The sequence below is a fragment of the Oncorhynchus mykiss genome, chromosome 5 (assembly GCF_013265735.2).
Source record: "Oncorhynchus mykiss isolate Arlee chromosome 5, USDA_OmykA_1.1, whole genome shotgun sequence".
NCBI classification, from domain to species: domain Eukaryota; kingdom Metazoa; phylum Chordata; class Actinopteri; order Salmoniformes; family Salmonidae; genus Oncorhynchus; species Oncorhynchus mykiss.
The window spans coordinates 75,247,960-75,269,292 of NC_048569.1; the positions used below are offsets into that span (position 1 = coordinate 75,247,960).

The following is a 21,333-nucleotide window of genomic DNA, read 5'->3' on the forward strand; positions in this document are numbered from 1 at the left end:
TCTCAATGCTAGAGGTGTCACTACAGACCCTGGTTCGATTCCAGTCTGTACCACAACAGGCACAATTGGCCCAGTGTCGTCCGGTTTAGGGTTTGGCTGGGGTAGGCTGTCATTTTAAATAAGAATTTGTTCTTAACTGACTTACCTAGTTAAATAAATAAATAAAGGTTAAATAAAAAAAAAAGAGGTTGTCTGCCTCCCACCAATCCTTTCACACACACCTTCATGGTGGTGAAATTGCGAGTGCGGTCAAACTCGAACATGATCTCCACGTATCCATTGGGAAAGCTCTCATTAGTCCATCCCACATAGTCGTAACCAGGCCACACATTGTAGACGTGGCTGTGGGTGAAGTCATCTAATCCACACATTCCATCAGTCAGCTGGCCTAGCCCCTCCGTCATACTGGGGATGGAGAAGGAAAAGGAGAGAGGAGATGAAGATAGAGCTCAGCGTTGGAGTATTTTGAGGTAGTCAAAATACAAAGTAAAAATCTCTAGAAAACTTTGTTTCTGTGGTGAACAAGAGAGTCTGTGGCTGAACTATCCTTTTAAGGAGACCTGGCGACATGTAAACAACTACTTGACAACCTTGCTTGGCACACAATAATGACTAGTTTCATGTTTAATTACAAATATTTATTTACAATGCTAAATATTTATTTTGTGAGGAGCAAGGTGGAGAGAAACTATTTCACTATGCGTTTGTTCAACCTCCCTCCACCCACCACTAGGTGGTAGCATCATATTATCCACCACCCTCAATATCTCATCTTGGCTGTGGTATCAAAACAGCCATTTTCTCTTCTTGGATTACTTTAACAGACTCAAACTCAGAGAGCGAGAGGAGAAAGAAAGAGAGAGGGAGAGCGACTTCCTGACTACTATAGCAGAGACAAACTGATGGCAGTGTCATGGAGGATATTGTTCAGCACACAGTGACTCAAACACTAACACAGAACGGAAGGATACCCAAATAGTCATTTATGCTCCCAAGAAGTCAGGTTTAATTCCAAAGACACTTAATCAAACTCTCCCACGCGTTCATGGATCAGAAGCCATCCGTGGGTGTAATTGTTTGTGTGTGTGTGCTCCTAACACTCCATTGCATAACTGCACAGAGAAAAATGACGTGTGTGTGTGTGTGTGTGTGTGCGTGGCATAACCACAGTGATCCATGCCACGGTCTACATCCTGCCAGAACTATGGCAACCAGGCAACAACAGGGCCAGTGTGGAACCAAGGCTCAGAGGTTGGTGAAGGAAAGACAAAAGGAGGAGGAGGAATAACAGAGAATGAGGTTGGATGAACCGAGAGAGGAGGGATATATTGAGAGGCGGAATGAGAAGGAGGAAAAAAACAAGGACAAGGAGAGAAAGGAAAAGAGAAAAGAGGAGCAGCAAGATGACGAGGGAGGACGAGAAGGAAAAGGAGTTATGCACACCTACCTGTAGATGACGGCTCCATCATACACAGAGTCATTGAGGTGGACAGGCTGGCCCTCCAGACTCATCTGTTCTCCTGCTGGGGCGTTGTAGGACACCAGACCATCTGACATAGAGAGAGACTGCATTAGCCCACTGAGCTAAAGCCTAGGCAGCGAGTTTGCCCAACTCTGTCTACCTATGGCTGAGAGCTCCTCCTCATATCCCTTTCTCCTCTCCATCTGTCTTACCAAGCCACTCACAGCCGTAGAGCTCTACCCTCATGCAGACGTTCATGGAGTGGTCTGAGACGGGCATGAATCTCACGAAGCGGGCGATGATCGGAGGCTCCAGGTCCTTCAGCACAATGTCATATGCATTCCTGTTTCCCTCTATCACCTACAGCCATGAATCAATCAACCAATTAGCGTAAATAATAAGAAATAAATCACACATTCCAGTTCCCCTTAACCACCGGAGAGTGACGTCACAAATCACCAAAATTACCATTATCAATGTATTAACATTTTTATATCCCTGTCCTCCTTGTCGATCATTAATCATGTAAATCAATAATCAAAAACGGACTGATTACCTGTTTGCCCTGTCTGTTCCTCCAGGAAATCCAGCGGCTGCTGTCACGGCTATATTTAATCTTGTACATCTGGGCGAACTCGTTGCCGATGCCCCCTGCGTGGCGGCCCTGGGTGCCCACCAGGGTGATGAAGTGGAGGGAACGCAGGTCTATCTGGAGGAACTCCTTTAGACTGTCTGGTTCAACCGTTATCTCTGGACACCACGCACCATCACCCTCCTCAAAGTCTAACCTGAGGGTGGGAGATAAAGGGGTGGAGAGGATGGGACAGAAAGGAAGGGGTGAAGAGGGTGGGAGAGAGAGGAGGGGGTGGAGAGGTGAGGAGAGAGGGCAGGAGAGGGAGAGAACATGAATAAAAAGGAGAGTAGAGAGAAAGGGAGGCGGTGAACACAGATAGAGAGAAAGGGAGGAGGGAACAGAGAGAGAGAGATGGAGGGAAAGGGAAGAGAAAAGGGAGAGAGAGGTCAGTGGAAATTGTGGTGGGTGGATGTCAGTTCATACAGTCTGTTAAACAAACACATTTGTCGTAAATTAATGTGAAAGTGTTCATGTAGGGTTGAGCTGGCAGGGGAGAGGGGAGGCTAGCCAGAATAAAACTATGCTGTCCAGAACAGAACCTAGATTACATCAGTCTAAAAATGAGAGCAGGCCACCCATTCTCCAACAAGCACACATGTATATGCAATCACTCTCTCTCTGTTTCTTATTTTTCTCTCTCGCTCTTTCCAGGCTTAACCATGTGTTGTTTACACACAGGGAGCAGAAACTGATACCCAGTAAACTGAAAACACACACACACACAATCTTGAAAACTGTTTGTGAGTGTATATGAATGTGCATGAGTGTTTGTGTGTGTAGTTGTGGGGGAGCCTGCATGTGTCCAGTCCACAATCGAAATTGAGAGGTATTTATAGATGTATATGTGTGTTTGTGTGTGTCATTGGCGGCCGGTGCCACTTAAGATGAGGGAGGATGATAATTGTTGTTATGAGCATGGCCTTATTTCTATTACAGCATAATGGATGACTGTCATTCATATTCCATTCACCCAGATCAATGTAACATCAATAGGTTTAGGCTATTACATGATACTCTAATTTCCCCTATACACATTGTCGTGTCTCTGGCATCATTAAAGTGAAGACTGTTATTTTATCAAATCAATTCTCTGTAATTATTATTACGTGATTAAACTAATCATGTAAATCAAATTAACTACGAAGTTGGGGCACCAAGGAAAATCTTCAGATTAAAAGATATAATTTTCCTAATATAATTCTTCAGATATTTTAATATCTGAACAATTGGTCTTGTAATTAATAAATAATTATATAAATAATTATTACTTTAAAGGGAATACAATTATCTTTCATTGAAGGTTTAAAAATCACCTTACATCATTTCACAAATAGTTTCAGCTTTCCTCTTTCATTTTATACAAGAGACAGAGATATAGTCATGTCACAGCTTTTTTCCATCTACGTAACATTGCAAAAATCAGAAACTTTCTGTCCAAAAATGATGCAGAAAAATGAATCCATGCTTTTGTCACTTCTAGGTTAGACTACTGCAATGCTCTACTTTCCGGCTACCCGGATAAAGCACTAAATAAACTTCAGTTAGTGCTAAATACGGCTGCTAGAATCCTGACTAGAACCAAAACAATTGATCATATTACTCCAGTGCTAGCCTCTCTACACTGGCTTCCTGTCAAAGCAAGGGCTGATTTCAAGGCTTTACTGCTAACCTACAAAGCATTACATGGGCTTGCTCCTACCTATCTCTCTGATTTGGTCCTGCCGTACATACCTACACGTACGCTACGGTCACAAGACGCAGGCCTCCTAATTGTCCCTAGAATGTCTAAGCAAACAGCTGGAGGCAGGGCTTTCTCCTATAGAGCTCAATTTTTATGGAACGGTCTGCCGACCCATGTCAGAGACGCAAACTCGGTCTCAACCTTTAAGTCTTTACTGAAGACTCATCTCTTCAGTGGGTCATATGATTGAGTGTAGTCTGGCCCAGGAGTGGGAAGGTGAACGGAAAGGCTCTGGAGCAACGAACCGCCCTTGCTGTCTCTGCCTGGCCGGTTCCCCTCTTTCCACTGGGATTCTCTGCCTCTAACCCTATTACAGTGGCTGAGTCACTGGCTTACTGGGGCTCTCTCATGCTGTCCCTGGAGGGGGTGCGTCACCTGAGTGGGTTGATTCACTGATGTGGTCATCCTGTCTGGGTTGGCGCCCCCCCCCCCCCCCCCCCACCCACCTTGGGTTGTGCCGTGGCGGAGGTCTTTGTGGGCTATACTCAGCCTTGTCTCAGGATGGTAAGTTGGTGGTTGAAGATATCCCTCTAGTGGTGTGGGGGCTGTGCTTTGGCAAAGTGGGTGGGGTTATATCCTTCCTGTTTGGCCCTGTCCGGGGGTGTCCTCGGATGGGGCCACAGTGTCTCCTGACCCCTCCTGTCTCAGCCTCCAGTATTTATGCTGCAGTAGTTTATGTGTCGGGGGGGCTAGGGTCAGTTTGTTATATCTGGAGTACTTCTCCTGTCCTATTCGGTGTCATGTGTGAATCTAAGTGTGCGTTCTCTAATTCTCTCCTTCTATCCTTCTTTCTCTCTCTCGGAGGACCTGAGCCCTAGGACCATGCCCCAGGACTACCTGACATGATGACTCCTTGCTGTCCCCAGTCCACCTGGCCGTGCTGCTGCTCCAGTTTCAACTGACCTGAGCACTAGGACCATAACCCAGGACTACCTGACATGATGACTCCTTGCTGTCCCCAGTCCACCTGACCGTGCTGCTGCTCCAGTTTCAACTGTACTGCCTTATTATTATTCGACCATGCTGGTCATTTATGAACATTTGAACATCTTGGCCATGTTCTGTTATAATCTCCACCCGGCACAGCCAGAAGAGGACTGGCCACCCCACATAGCCTGGTTCCTCTCTAGGTTTCTTCCTAGGTTTTGGCCTTTCTAGGGAGTTTTTCCTAGCCACCGTGCTTCTACACCTGCATTGCTTGCTGTTTGGGGTTTTAGGCTGGGTTTCTGTACAGCACTTTGAGATATCAGCTGATGTACGAAGGGCTATATAAATAAATTTGATTTGATTTGATGTGTGTTTCTTGTCCTCTTGGAGGTCACCAAATGAAACACACTCGTCATACCCATCCCTTAAGTGTCCACGGACCATTCCCACAAGTGGACATTTTGTATCAAATCCTCATTTTGGGGATTTATGAGTTCGCCATGTGAAATCCTTTGTTCTCTCTGTGTCTCTTTCTGCATGGCCAGGGGGAGAGAGTCTCCTCCAGGAATGTACAACCTGAGATAACAGAACCTGGGTTTAGGAGAGAGAGGGGCCACTAGCTAAACCCAAAAAGGGCCACGTCATGACACCATCATGAGGTTGCTACAACCTAGCCTATGAATGAAAGTTTACAATGTAGCTGGGTGCACAGGTAGAGAGTAATCAAGGTGACAGACAGTGACACATTCAATACCGCCTTGCACACTCTTGCCTGCATCTAGACGATTTTGGGAGTAATCATTTGTCCAACAGTTGAAAATATGAATTTCTATTGGACAAATGCAGGTATTTTTTTATTCATTAAAAATCCTACAATGTGATTTTCTGGATTTTGTTTTCTCATTCTGTCTGTCATAGTTGAAGTGTACCTATGATGAAAATTACAGGCCTCTCTCATCTTTATAAGTGGGAGAACTTACACAATTGGTGGCTGACTAAATACTTTTTTGCCCCACTGTATATATAATTCCTTCCCACAACCATCTATGTGCTCTCCTCTCACCTTGTCTCTTTGCTTGTGGACTTGTGCACAACACATCAGTTGTCTGTAACCAGGCAAAAAAATACATTTCCAACGAAACCCTCATATCATGATCGCTACACAAATCCTACATCGTTGTCACATCATAGTAAGCATAGCTACTAGAACTAACTCATTAGTAAACCCACTACAATCATGCAGTACAGTGTACTGTCAGAAAGCAGATTAGCAGTTACACCGGTGGGCCGGTGGCAATTAATTAATAAAACCAAAAGCTTACCTTGACTTACAAGAGTTCCCGTGTTGGATAGCCATTGCCTGCTAGCTAACATAGCATACCTCTCTTTTTGAGCCAGGTGTTTGAGTAGGCTAAACTAGCTTGCTGCATATGCTAGCTAAATGAAAGTTTAAAAAAATACAACCAAATATAGTTAGCTCTATCTCTCTCTCTCTTGCTTCTCCTTAAATTTAGGAATAAAATAATTTGTTCAAAACTGTTCAACTATTGTCTTCCTCTCTCTTTGAGTCAACTACTCACCACATTTTATGCACTGCACTGCAGTGCTAGCTAGCTTTAGTTGATGCTTTCAGCATTAGATTAATTATCTGATCTTTTGATTGGATGGACAGCATGTCAGTTCATGCAGCAAGAGCTCTGATAGGTTGGAGGACGTCCTCTGGAAGTTTACATAATTACTGTGCAAGTCGATAGAAAGGGGTGAGAACCATGAGCCTCGTAGGTTTTATATTGAGGTCAATGTACCTAGAGGAAGACAGAAGCTAGCTGTCCACCGGCTACACCATGGTGTTACCCTACAGAGTGCTGTTGAGGATACTGTAGACCTTCAATGCAAAACAGTGTGTTTTAATCAGTTATTTGGTGATGTGAATATATTTAGCATAGTCTTATCTAAAAAGGATAACTTTAATGTTTCACTATTTTATTTGTATGAAATTCACTGAGGAGGATGGTACTCCCCTTCCTCCTCTGAGGAGCCTCCACTGTGGGTGTGTGTCCGCGCACATGTGTGTATACAGTACCTGCCGTATCTAGCAGCTGTAGACTCAGACCACTGACTGGAGGCAGAGATGTCTTCATCCTGAATTTGTCCTCCGGACATCCCCAGAGGGTACCGACACACACCTACAACACAACTCAGCTTTTAGTACAAGCATGCATGTGCGCACCCATGCAAATCCACACATATATGCAAAGCATATACAGTTGAAGTCGGAAGTTTACATACACCTTAGCCAAACACATTTAAACTCTGTTTTTCACAAACCCTGACATTTAATCCTAGTAATAATTCCGTCTTAGGTCAGTTAGGATCAGCACTTTATTTTAAGAATGTGGAATGTCAGAATAATAGTAGAGAGAAAGAGCTATTTCAGCTTTTATTTCTTTCATCACATTCCCAGTGGGTTCAGAAGCTTACACTCAATTAGTATTTGGTAGCATTGTCTTTAAATTGTTTAACTTGGGTTTCAGGTAGCCTTCCACAAGCTTCCCACAATAGGTTGGGTGAATTTTGGCACATTCCTCCTGACAGAGCTGGTGTAACTGAGTCAGGTTTGTAGGCCTCCTTGCTTGCATATGCTTTTTTAGTTCTGCCCAACATTTTCTATAGGATTGAGGTCAGGGCTTTGTGATGGCCACTCCAATACCTTGACTTTGTTGTCCTTAAGCCATTTTGCCAAAACTTTGGAAGTATGCTTGGGGTCATTGTCCATTTGAAAGACCCATTTGTGACCAAGATTTAACTTCCCGACTGATTTCTTGAGATGTTGCTTCAATCTATCCACATATTTTTCCTTTCCTATTGATGCCATCTATTTTGTGAAGAGCACCAGTTCCTCCTGCAGCAAAGCACCGCCACAACTTGATGCTGCCACCCCCGTCCTTCATGGTTGGGATGGTGTTCTTCGGCTTGCAAGACTCCCCCCTTTTCCTCCAAACATAACGATGGTCATTACGGCCAAACAGTTCTATTTTTGCTTCATCAGACCAGAGGACATTTCTCCAAAAAGTACAATGTTTGTCCCCATGTGCAGTTGATAACCAGTCTGGCTTTTTTATGGCGGTTTTGGAGTAGTAGCTTCTTCCTTGCTGAGCGGCCTTTTAGGTTATGTCGATATAGGACTTGTTTTACTATGGACATAGATACTTTTGTACCCGTTTCCTCCAGCATCTTCACAAGGTCCTTTGCTATTGTTCTTTTCGCACCAAAGTACATTCATCTCTAGGAGACAGAACGCGTCGCCTTCCTGAGCTGTATGACAGCTGCGTGGTCCCATGGTGTTTATACTTGCGTATTATTGTTTGTACAGATGAACGTGGTACCTTCAGGCGCTTGGCAATTGCTCCCAAGGATGAACCAGACATGTGGAGGTCTTCCATTTTTTTTCTGAGGTCTTGGCTGATTTCTTTTGATTTTCCTTTTGATGTCAAGCAAAGATGCACTGAGTTTGAAGGTAGGCCTTGAAATACATCCACAGGTACACCTCCAATTGACTCAAATGATGTAAATCAGAAGCTTATAAAGCCATGTCATTGTTTTCTGGAATTTTCCAAGCTGTTTAAAGGCAAGGCACAGACAACTTATTGTATGTAAACCTCTGACCTACTGGAATTGTGATCAAGTGAATTATACGCAAAATAATTTGTCTGTAAACAATTGTTGGAAAAATTACTTGTGTCATGCACAAAGTAGATGTCCTAACCTACTTGCCAAAACTATAGATTGTTAACAAGAAACTTGTGGAGTGGTTGAAAAATGAATTTCAATGACTCCAACCTAAGTGTATGTAAACTTCCGATTTCATCTGTAAGCCAGGAATCAACTACTATATTCAGCTGCGGGGCAATTTCTTTGGTCGGGGTGCCAGAACATAATTACAAATAATTTGTTGACTGCAAATTGACCACAAGAAGCCCAAACATATGTAATATTTGATTAAAACATATTAATTTCAAACCTTGCTTACATTTGTATATGATCACGTCTCTATTATGCATGGAAATACTTGGGAACAGATTCCCCAAATGAAAATCACTTGGAGCTAATTTCCTGGTGTTTTTACAGTTTATGTCCAACAATGAAAATGTAACCCCTCCAAAAAACGTTCTTTGGGGAGCCAAATAAAACCACACACAACCAAATTCGGCCCGCGGGCCGCAGGTTGGGATCCCTAATATAGGCAATAGCTCAAGAAATATTCAGGTCTGGACCACCTCCGCTACACCAAGTTGTGTGGTAGTAACTTTTACAGGCTGACTACACTGCTCGCATTGCGTGTGCGAGCGTTGCAAAATAAATGTAGAAATCTATATTATTCAATTATTGCACCCACACTGCTCGGGCTCGCCAACGAGCGTCTGCGTTGCCAAGGGCTAAAAGAGAAGTCAGTTCTATTTGTGACGCAGATCACGCTGCAAGTCCTGCCTCTCCCATCTCCTCATTGGTTTATAGAAGCAGGTACCCACGTGCCATCTCCTCATTGGTTATACCCACGTGGGTGACTGAAAGACGAACGAGGTCGTGGCGGTAATGCACCTAATTTATGAATGTTGCCAATCGCAATATAAAGTCAAAAAAAGAAAAGGCCTAGGAGGAGAGATGACTAGAAATGATTCGGATGACCATTTTATGTGTGGAATAATTGTCGGAGTAGAGGACCTTGTGTATTTCAACTCAATGTTTATATCCCAGGGCAAATTATCTAGTGACAGCAAGCTAGCTAAATTGGACAAATTAGCTAGCAACTGCAAGCTAGCTAGCTAAATTGCAATAAATGTTTAATGCTTTTCGACCTGTCCCCAAATTAATGTAATTGGTTAAGAGTTTGTTTTGATATTTTAACCTGCGTGTCGTGATCGCGTTTGGTGTGGGGGGTACATTAATACATATATGCACAATGGCGCACGGGCGCTGCCGGTTTGGGTTCTGTGTTACTGGTGGGAGTGCTGAGCTCTCAGACAAACCCATAGTCTGTATTGACCAGGCTTATCTGTCTAATCACAGACCCGCCTACTACTTTCTTCTACAATAAAAAAACTTTTATGTTTTGTCTTGCCTATTCACCGTCTGAATGGCACACATACACAGTCTCTGTCACAATTGTCTGAAGGTTTTATAAACATTTTTTAACCTGTCTCCTCCCCTGTCTCCCCATATACACTGATTCAAGTGGATTTAACAAGTGGCATCAGTAAGGGATCATAGCTTTCACCTGGTCAGTCTGTCATGAAAAGATCAGGGGTTCTTAATGTTTTGTACTCAGTGTAGATGGTATCTATTCACTTTTACAAGCCTGAAATAGAATATCCTTTACTTTTGTTGCTGTTTCTAAGAGTAAAAATAAAAGGTGATTTTCCATCAATATAATCCCAGCAGGGCTGAGTGTATATGGAGTATTTATTGAGGTTTATGGTTTATAATCACTGCTTCAACTGTCTTCTCTACTCAGTAGAAAACTGATGTTAACAATTAACAATTAATACAACCCAACCAATGTCTTAGATGATTTATGCAGAACATTTCAGCAAACTGTATAGATGTCCTGTTTGAGTGTGAGTGTGTGGGTGTACAGTGTGTGCGCACAGGGTTGACTGGTCAGTAGGAGAGGCAGAGGAAATGCAAGGGGACACTTGGTGAGAGAGATAGAGTGTTTCTGTAGTGTACAGTATGATGGATGTCACAGGGAGTAGAGGAGGTGGTGCAGGCCAGGGGGAATCTCCCTTCAGCATGGCCCCTCAGCTCAGCTCTGTCTGAGACACAGGAAAGTCTTTGTGAAACTGCCAGAAACAGCACACAGAACACACAACGCTCAAGGCCCTTTCTGTCCTCCCTCGCTTTTTATCCTTCCTTTCTGTCCTCCCTCTCTCTAACAAATATTTGCTTAAAAGTCAAGATATTGGGAAACCTTGCAGAGTTCATCCTGGCAGTGATGGTGAGATTCAATTCAGAAAGAGATCAGTCCCAAAACAAAAAATTATTCCTGATGTGACTGCCTTTTTTCTCCTCTGCAGATCCCTGATCCTGCCTTCCATCCTCCCCCTTTCTTTAACTTCCCCTGACCTCCTCCATCCCTCCCCTCCCTCATGCCCCAACAAACATCAGCCATAATCATCACACACTTCTCATATTTCCAGTCTATTAGTGGTAATCTTGGTAATATAATTGCAATCAAATGTGATAACATCTGCAATTGTATTTGGAAACATTTAATTGGCTCTCCAGGCAGTTCAGATACTCGATCCTGGCCCCCCAGCCTTGGGAAACCCTTCCATAAGTGAGAAAAACATCCATAACAATTTTACTGCAGTTTACTCACATCTGGTAAAATAATGTTTCAAATAAAACCACACTGCAGATTATAGTATATTTGATAATTTTTCACAGATCTGGTCTCTTTTGCGTGTTGAAAATATTTCCCTAATGAGTGGTGGAGGTTGGGCTAGTTGACCATGGTATTTCACCACTGGTCTGAGTGAACGAAGAGAAACATGAGTCCATTCACATACAGGTGTCTACTGCAAACAGAGGCAGGGAGAAAGAGAACCAGAGAGAGAAAGAGAGAAATAGGGGAAGACGAGTCCTGAATTTGCAGGCATTGATAGTTTATTGATTTCAGACTAAGAGTAACTGAAAAATCACACCATTTACATGTCTTATTACTTAATACTGCGTGAATGAAGCTCATGATATTATTGTCACAGCAGGACACAAATACAACAGAATGAAACTCTGAACAACAACATTATCTGCGATTCACTTGGTAAAAATAAGTAAACTGATCCATAATAAATATAACGTTCCATCAACTACAGCCAGACAGATCCAAATGCTCAGCCCACAGACAAAGGAGGAGAAGGCAGAGAAAGTGTTTGATATTTCCTGGGATGTAGTTGGTGAAAATAAGAGTCATTACCAGTGGCTAAGTCAGACTCCATCCTAAACTAAAGCATGCATATATATATATATATATATATATATATATAGGGAGGAGAACAACTATTTGATACACTGCTGATTTTGCAGGTTTTCCTACTTACAAAGCATGTAGAGGTCTGTAATTTTTATCATATGTACACTTCAACTGTGAGAGACGGAGTCTAAAACAAAAATACAGAAAATCACATTGTATGATTTTTAAGTAATTAATTTGCATTTTATTGCATGACATAAGTATTTGATCACCTACCAACCAGTAAGAATTCCAGCTCTCACAGACCTGTTTTTCTTTAAGAAGCCCCCCTGTTCTCCACTCATTACCTGTATTGACTGCACCTGTTTGAACTCGTTACCTGTATAAAAGACACCTGTCCACACACTCAATCAAACAGACTCCAACCTCTCCACAATGGCCAAGACCAGAGGGTGTTAGGACATCAGGGATAAAATTGTAGACCTGCACAAGGCTGGGATGGGCTACAGGACAATAGGCAAGCAGCTTGGTGAAAAGGCAACAACTGTTGGCACAATTATTAGAAAATGGAAGAAGTTCAAGATGACGGTCAATCAGCCTCGGTCTGGGGCTCCATGCAAGATCTCACCTTGTGGGGCATCAATGATCATGAGGAAGGTGAGGGATCAGCCCAGAACTACACGGCAGGACCTGGTCAATGACCTGAAGAGAGCTGGGACCACAGTCTCAAAGAAAACTATTAGTAACACACTACGCCGTCATGGATTAAAATCCTGCAGTGCACGCAAGGTCCTCCTGCTTAAGCCAGCGCATGTCCAGGCCCATCTGAAGTTTGCTCTGGATGATCCAGAGGAGGAATGGGAGAAGGTCATGTGGTCTGATGAGACAAAAAATATAGCTTTTTGGTCTAAACTCCACTCGCCGTGTTTGGAGGAAAAATAAGGATGAGTACAACCCCAAGAACACCATCCCAACCGTGAAGCATGGAGGTGGAAACATCATTCTTTGTGGATGCTTTTCTGCAAAGGGGACAGGACGACTGCACCGTATTGAGGGGAGGATGGATGGGGCCATGTATCGCGTATCGCGAGATCTTGGCCAACAACCTCCTTCCCTCAGTAAGAGCATTGATAATGGGTCGTGGCTGGGTCTTCCAGCATGACAACGACCCGAAACACACAGCCAGGGCAACTAAGGAGTGGCTCCGTAAGAAGCATCTCAAGGTCCTGGAGTGGCCTAGCCAGTCTCCAGACCTGAACCCAATAGAAAATGTTTGGAGGGAGCTGAAAGTCAGTATTGCCCAGCTGCAGCCCTGAAACCTGAAGGATCTGGAGAAGGTCTGTATGGAGGAGTGGGCCAAAATCCTTGCTGCAGTGTGTGCAAACCTGGTCAAGAACTACAGGAAACGTATGATCTCTGTAATTGCAAACAAAGGTTTCTATAACAAATATTAAGTTCTGCTTTTCTGATGTATCAAATACTTATGTCATGTAATAAAATGCAAATGAATTACTTAAAAACCATACAATACACAGTTGAAGTGTACCTATGATAAAAATTACAGACCTCTACATGCTTTGTAAGTAGGAAAACTTGCAAAATCGGCATTGTATCAAATACTTGTTCTCCTCACTCAATATATAGAGAGGGGGGGGGGGAGGGGGAGAGGAGAGGAGAGGAGCGAGAGAGGACCCCTGTAATGTCACCATTGGCTAATACACTCTTACAGGTCACATGCACGCACACAGCATACACACACCGATCCAGCTCCAAGTGGCTTCTTTCCCTCTCTCACCACTTATTTTTTTTCTATGTGCCCTGGCCAGTGAAAGGCAGGCTTGTTCCATCGTGTTTGCTGTCTAACCACAGGCTCCAGGCTCTGATATTATAGTAAATTTAGTTTGTGACCGTCTCGTGTAAACTCTCATAACCTTTCTATTGTATTAATATGAGAGCAATATCGCAGAGGCTCAAGATAGGCTAAAACAACTGGATGACCTGACCTTGGTGGGAGTTGAAGATGTATGTGTGTATGTGTGTGTGTGTGCGCGCATGTGTGTGCATGCAGATGATCCAGCTATCCCACTGGAGTCTGTGGTTAATGCATTCCAGACATTCTGACAGCAGGAATGTACATGGAAAGGGGCTTGCCATGTGTATTTGCTGGGATTGTTGTTCACCACTTAGAAGTGGTGGAGTGCAGAGTTCCAATGGATCGGAACATGGCCAAAGTTACTTTAAATTCATTCAACAAAATGTTCTAAATCCCAAATATGCCCCATTGTGGGACAATCATTTTGAAGACAAGTGAGGGAGAAATCATCATTATTTCAAATCCTCTAGACTAGACAAAGACTTCCTAAACGCAAGAGAATGGATGAGGGAATTGTGTGTCTGTCCAATAAGCTATATCTTTATGTCCTTTGTCACTCAACAAATTTGCTATGAGTCTTGTTGACTCCAGTACAGGTCTTACTGTGTCTAACTACCATTCTGTTGCATGGATGAAGAAAAATAAATATCAGAATGCCGAAAATTTGCATGGCTGCATTTAGTAGCACTGAGAGGCAAGGTGATGCCAACTTTCCCCTTTTTAAATTCCTTGAACAGTGCTGTTATACCATCTCTGTCTTTCCTATTTCCACTCTGAGTGGGCGACAAGCTTTTCGCTGTAGACTGGGAGCAATATAGAGACTCTGGAATAAGGCTTTAGTAGAGATAGATGGAGGAGAAATAGAGAGGGACTATGAGGCTGGAGTAGAGATGGAGCAAGAGAGAAAAACTGTATAACGCTGGACTATACATCGAGTAATAGAGATAGGTGAAAGCTTGACACTGTCAAGATGATCCACTCTGCTGTATATCTGGTAAACCAGATCAGAGACGTATATCAACTGTCATAACGAGATGTAGAGAGGCCTAAAAACAACCACAGCACCCACCACTGCCCTGTCCCTTTGGAGAGAACACCCTCTTCTTAAAACCTACTCTCTCGCTCAGCCTGCCATTATAGCAACATGCTAGTCTTAAAGATCAGCCACATTGTAGGCTGTAAAATACACACATGAATGGAGAGAAGGGCGTGTCAAGTGTGTGTGTCACTCCACTGAAAAATATGTTAAAGTTGTTATGTATGATCATGAAAGTCCACGAAAACAAATTGTCATTTTGCTGCACCAAGCTACAGATAAATACAAGTTTACAGCATATGAAACATAGCCTCTGTTTACTTTTAGGCGCCCCAGACGAGTTAGTGAAAAATGTTCTGGTGTGTTTGTAGTTTGCCTTGAGCAGGATGTAATTAAACAGCAATGTTAATGTGGAGGACTGACTGTACAATTATCTCCCTCAGAGTATAGACTGCCACGCCACAGCTGTAAAAGACCTCAAAGCACACACACACGTGCAGACGCGCAAGATCTCGTGTGCACACACACACACTCCTAGGTCATTGCTTGGCCCTGTGCCCTGCTCTTTTATACAATTCTAAACGTATATTTAATGAAAAAGCAGCTCTATGATGTTGTGACACATACTACAGTCCAAGGTCATTGCATTTCTCAGGACTTGATGATGGCTGTTGCCAAGGTGTTAGTGCTCCATCTCTGCACACCAAATGTTGCCACTGGGTATCCTAGTAAAATATAATTGGTCGTCTCATTGACATCACACTTTCCCTCAGTGAACCACCCCTAGAGTGGGAACAGAACAGTGGAGAGACCCATGGACAACAGAACAGTGAAGAGACCCATGGACAACAGAACAGTGAAGAGACCCATGGACAACAGAACAGTGAAGAGACCCATGAACAACAGAACAGTGAAGATACCCATGGACAACAGAACAGTGAAGAGACCCATGGACAACAGAACAGTGAAGAGACCCATGGACAACAGAACAGTGAAGAGACCCATGGACAAGAGAACAGTGGAGAGACCCATGGACAAGAGAACAGTGGAGAGACCCATGAACAACAGAACAGTGAAGAGACCCATGGACAACAGAACAGTGGAGATACCCATGGACAACAGAACAGTGAAGAGACCCATGGACAACAGAACAGTGAAGAGACCCATGGACAACAGAACAGTGGAGAGACCCATGAACAACAGAACAGTGGAGAGACCCATGGACAACAGAACAGTGAAGATACCCATGGACAACAGAACAGTGAAGAGACCCATGGACAACAGAACAGTGAAGAGACCCATGGACAACAGAACAGCGGAGAGACCCATGAACAACAGAACAGTGAAGATACCCATGGACAACAGAACAGTGAAGAGACCCATGGACAACAGAACAGTGAAGAGACCCATGGACAACAGAACAGTGAAGAGACCCATGGACAACAGAACAGTGAAGAGACCCATGGACAACAGAACAGTGAAGAGACCCATGGACAACAGAACAGTGAAGACCCATGGACAACAGAACAGTGGAGAGACCCATGGACAACAGAACAGTGAAGAGCAATGGACAACAGAACAGTGGAGAGACGCATGGACAACAGAACAGTGAAGACCCATGGACAGCAGAACAGTGGAGACCCATGGACAACACAACAGTGGAGACCCATGGACAACACAACAGTGGAGACCCATGGACAACACAACAGTGGAGACCCATGGACACCACAACAGTGAAGAGACCCATGGACAACACAACAGTGGAGAGACCCATGGACAACAGAACAGAGAAGAGCAATGGACAACAGAACAGTGAAGAGACCCATGGACAACAGAACAGTGAAGAGACCCATGGACAACAGAACAGTGAAGACCCATGGACAACAGAACAGTGGAGAGACCCATGGACAACAGAACAGTGAAGAGCAATGGACAACAGAACAGTGGAGAGACGCATGGACAACAGAACAGTGAAGACCCATGGACAGCAGAACAGTGGAGACCCATGGACAACACAACAGTGGAGACCCATGGACAACACAACAGTGGAGACCCATGGACAACACAACAGTGGAGACCCATGGACACCACAACAGTGAAGAGACCCATGGACAACACAACAGTGGAGAGACCCATGGACAACAGAACAGTGAAGAGCAATGGACAACAGAACAGTGAAGAGACCCATGGACAACAGAACAGTGAAGAGACCCATGGACAACAGAACAGTGAAGACCCATGGACAACAGAACAGTGGAGAGACCCATGGACAACAGAACAGTGAAGAGCAATGGACAACAGAACAGTGGAGAGACGCATGGACAACAGAACAGTGAAGACCCATGGACAGCAGAACAGTGGAGACTCATGGACAACACAACAGTGGAGACCCATGGACAACACAACAGTGGAGACCCATGGACAACACAACAGTGGAGACCCATGGACACCACAACAGTAGAGAGACCCATGGACAACAGATCAGTGGAGAGACCCATGGACAACAGAACAGTGAAGAGACCCATGGACAACAGAACAGTGGAGACCCATGGACAACAGAACAGTGAAGAGACCCATGGACAACAGAACAGTGGAGACCCATGGACAACAGAACAGTGGAGAGACCCATGGACAACAGAACAGTGGAGAGACCCATGGACAACAGAACAGTGAAGAGACCCATGGACAACAGAACAGTGAAGAGACCCATGGACAACAGAACAGTGGAGAGACCCATGGACAACAGAACAGTGAAGAGACTCATGGGCAACAGAACAGTGAAGAGACCCATGGACAACAGAACAGTGGAGAGACCCATGGACAACAGAACAGTGAAGAGCAATGGACAACAGAACAGTGGAGAGACGCATGGACAACAGAACAGTGAAGACCCATGGACAGCAGAACAGTGGAGACCCATGGACAACAGATCAGTGGAGAGACCCATGGACAACAGAACAGTGGAGACCCATGGACAACAGAACAGTGAAGAGACCCATGAACAACAGAACAGTGGAGACCCATGGACAACAGATCAGTGGAGAGACCCATGGACAACAGAACAGTGGAGACCCATGGACAACAGAACAGTGAAGAGACCCATGGACAACAGAACAGTGAAGAGACCCATGGACAACAGAACAGTGGAGAGACCCATGGACAACAGAACAGTGGAGAGACCCATGGACAACAGAACAGTGAAGACCCATGGACAACAGAACAGTGGGAGAGACCCATGGACAACAGAACAGTGGAGACCCATGGACAACAGAACAGTGAAGAGACCCATGGACAACAGAACAGTGAAAAGACCCATGGACAACAGAACAGTGGAGACCCATGGACAACAGATCAGTGGAGAGACCCATGGACAACAGAACAGTGGAGAGACCCATGGACAACAGAACAGTGGAGACCCATGGACAACAGAACAGTGAAGACCCATGGACAACAGAACAGTGGAGACCCATGGACAACATAACAGTGGAGACCCATGGACAACAGAACAGTGGAGACCCATGGACAACAGAACAGTGGAGAGACCCATGGACAACAGAACAGTGAAGACCCATGGACAACAGCACAGTGGAGACCCATGGACAACAGAACAGTGGAGAGACCCATGGACAACAGAACAGTGAAGAGACCCATGGACAACAGAACAGTGGAGACCCATGGACAACAGAACAGTGAAGAGACCCATGGACAACAGAACAGTGAAGAGACCCATGGACAACAGAATAGTGGAGAGACCCATGGACAACAGAAAAGTGGAGAGACCCATGGACAACAGAAAAGTGGAGAGACCCATGGACAACAGAACAGTGGAGAGACCCATGGACAACAGAACAGTGGAGACCCATGGACAACAGAACAGTGGAGACCCATGGACAACAGAACAGTGGAGACCCATGGACAACAGAACAGTGGAGACCCATGGACAACAGAACAGTGTAGAGACCCATGAACAACAGAACAGTGGAGACCCATGGACAACAGATCAGTGGAGAGACCCATGGACAACACAACAGTGGAGACCCATGGACAACAGATCAGTGGAGAGACCCATGGACAACAGAACAGTGAAGATACCCATGGACAACAGAACAGTGAAGAGACCCATGGACAACAGAACAGTGGAGACCCATGGACAACAGATCAGTGGAGAGACCCATGGACAACAGAACAGTGGAGACCCATGGACAACATAACAGTGAAGACCCATGGACAACAGAACAGTGGAGAACCATGGACAACAGAACAGTGGAGACCCATGGACAACAGAACAGTGGAGAGACCCATGGACAACAGAACAGTGGAGACCCATGGACAACAGAACAGTGGAGACCCATGGACAACAGAACAGTGGAGACCCACTGAAAACATAACAGTGGAGACCCATGGACAACAGAACAGTGGAGAGACCCATGGACAGCAGAACAGTGGAGACCCATGGACAACAGAACAGTGGAGAGACCCATGAACAGCAGAACAGTGGAGACCCATGGACAACAGAACAGTAGAGAGAACCATGGACAACATAACAGTGGAGACCCATGGACAACAGAACAGTGGAGAGACCCATGGACAGCAGAACAGTGGAGACCCATGGACAACAGAACAGTGGAGAGACCCATGGACAGCAGAACAGTGGAGAGACCCATGGACAGCAGAACAGTGGAGACCCATGGACAACAGAACAGTGGAGAGACCCATGAACAGCAGAACAGTGGAGACCCATGGACAACAGAACAGTAGAGAGAACCATGGACAACATAACAGTGGAGACCCATGGACAACAGAACAGTGGAGAGACCCATGGACAGCAGAACAGTGGAGACCCATGGACAACAGAACAGTGGAGAGACCCATGGACAGCAGAACAGTGGAGAGACCCATGGACAGCAGAACAGTGGAGATCCATGGACAGCAGAACAGTGGAGACCCATGGACAGCAGAACAGTGGAGATCCATGGACAGCAGAACAGTGGAGACCCATGGACAGCAGAACAGTGGAGAGACCCATGGACAGCAGAACAGTGGAGATACCCATGGACAACAGAACAGTGGAGACCCATGGACAGCAGAACAGTGGAGACCAATGGACAACAGAAAAGTGGAGACCCATGGATAACAGAACAGTGGAGAGACCCATGGACAGCAGAACAGTGGAGACCCATGGACAACAGAACAGTCCCACTCACATCAAAGAGACAGCAGTAGCAGTTAAGGCCTCCAAATGGAAACTGATAAGAGAATTATGTTCTCCAGGTACATAACCCAATTTAATTATATTACTCTCAGTCTGCAAACCAGAATGTGTAAGATCCTGGTCGAATGAAACAGACGGAGGCCCAGCTAAATAGTCAAAAAGGTTTATTCACGGAACGTTCTAAAGTCAAGAATACAAAACATTTATGTTATACTGACTTCCCACGCCCACACACAAACATACACACAAACATACGTACACACATACACACAGACATACACACAAACATGTCCTGCTACGCACACACTGTCTGTCTCACTACCCAGCCGACAGAGATAGTGACCTTGTCCTTGACGTACTCCCCTCTCTCTCCCAAATCTCTAGTCAGGACGGCACCAAGCTCAGACAGTCTGTGTTTAAAATACCATAAAGACATATTGTTTTACCCTAATTCTGACTAGGACTGCACATTTATTGATTATGATTTGATACATTCTAATCAATTCCATACAATAATATGGTCCAGGGCGGAATATTCTATTAATTCAATTAACAGACAATTCTCACCTATCAGAAACACACACACACACACACTCTCCATACCATTCCCATGCCAACACTCACCTGGGTTAACCTGTGAGGTGACGTCTCCTAACAGGTAGAGCAGGATGATCAGCGGAAAGTGGCCCCCCCACAGGCACTTCATCCCAAACACACACACACACACACACACACTTTCACACACAGCGGGTCTTCAAACCTGAAATCAATGAGAAAACAACCGTCAGAATATGTCATACAAGTTTAAGTATTTGGACTGTGGTGAAATGAAACAGAAGTTTTAGGGTCTGTATTTGGATCCATGTGGTATATTCAGGCAGTTGGTGCAGTTTCATGTCTTTCCTCCAGGGAACCAGATCATCTGAGAGGTTCAAGGGAAAGCTGCAGCTTTTACTGGAGGAATGTTTTTCATTTGCTCAATAAAGACAATAATTGCTGTCTGAAAGTGGAATTTCCATTCATTCATTATCTTACCACGAGTGAAGAGTGAAAGCATATTAAAATGGTGGGGATAATTTAACATTACAGTAGCCAGCTCTGAGTAATAAAACTGTACATAAAACTATATCCATACATCTAAATGTAAATACTTTAACATTCTTTAGTAGTTCTCCATCCCCTGGCCGTGTGTGTGTGTGTGTGTGAAACATTCTTTAGTAGTTCTCCATCCCCTGGCTGTGTGTGTGTGTGTGTGTGAAACATTCTTTAGTAGTTCTCCATCCCCTGGCTGTGTGTGTAACATTCTTTAGTAGTTCTCCATCCCCTGGCTGTGTGTTGTAACATTCTTTAGTAGTTCTCCATCCCCTGGCTGTGTGTGTGTGTGTGTAACATTCTTTAGTAGTTCTCCATCCCCTGGCTGTGTGTGTGTGTGTTGTAACATTCTTTAGTAGTTCTCCATCCCCTGGCTGTGTGTG

General features: G+C 44.5%; 1 protein-coding gene across 4 annotated transcripts in view; it reads right to left on the minus strand.

Annotated features, from left to right (window-relative positions):
• The window catches only part of LOC110524573 (discoidin domain-containing receptor 2), a 59,068-nt gene that overhangs the window by 10,419 nt on the left and 27,316 nt on the right, over window positions 1-21,333 (minus strand). For all 4 annotated transcript variants that reach the window (XM_036978423.1, XM_036978421.1, XM_036978420.1 and 1 more), the window contains exons 2-7: window positions 20,483-20,618; window positions 6,848-6,950; window positions 2,019-2,250; window positions 1,675-1,822; window positions 1,448-1,550; window positions 222-405 (exon numbers count right to left, since the gene is read on the minus strand). In XM_036978423.1, coding sequence (XP_036834318.1) covers window positions 222-405; window positions 1,448-1,550; window positions 1,675-1,822; window positions 2,019-2,250; window positions 6,848-6,950; window positions 20,483-20,564 — 852 coding nt within the window. In that variant the 5' untranslated portion in view covers window positions 20,565-20,618. The remainder of the gene's footprint in view (window positions 1-221; window positions 406-1,447; window positions 1,551-1,674; window positions 1,823-2,018; window positions 2,251-6,847; window positions 6,951-20,482; window positions 20,619-21,333) is intronic.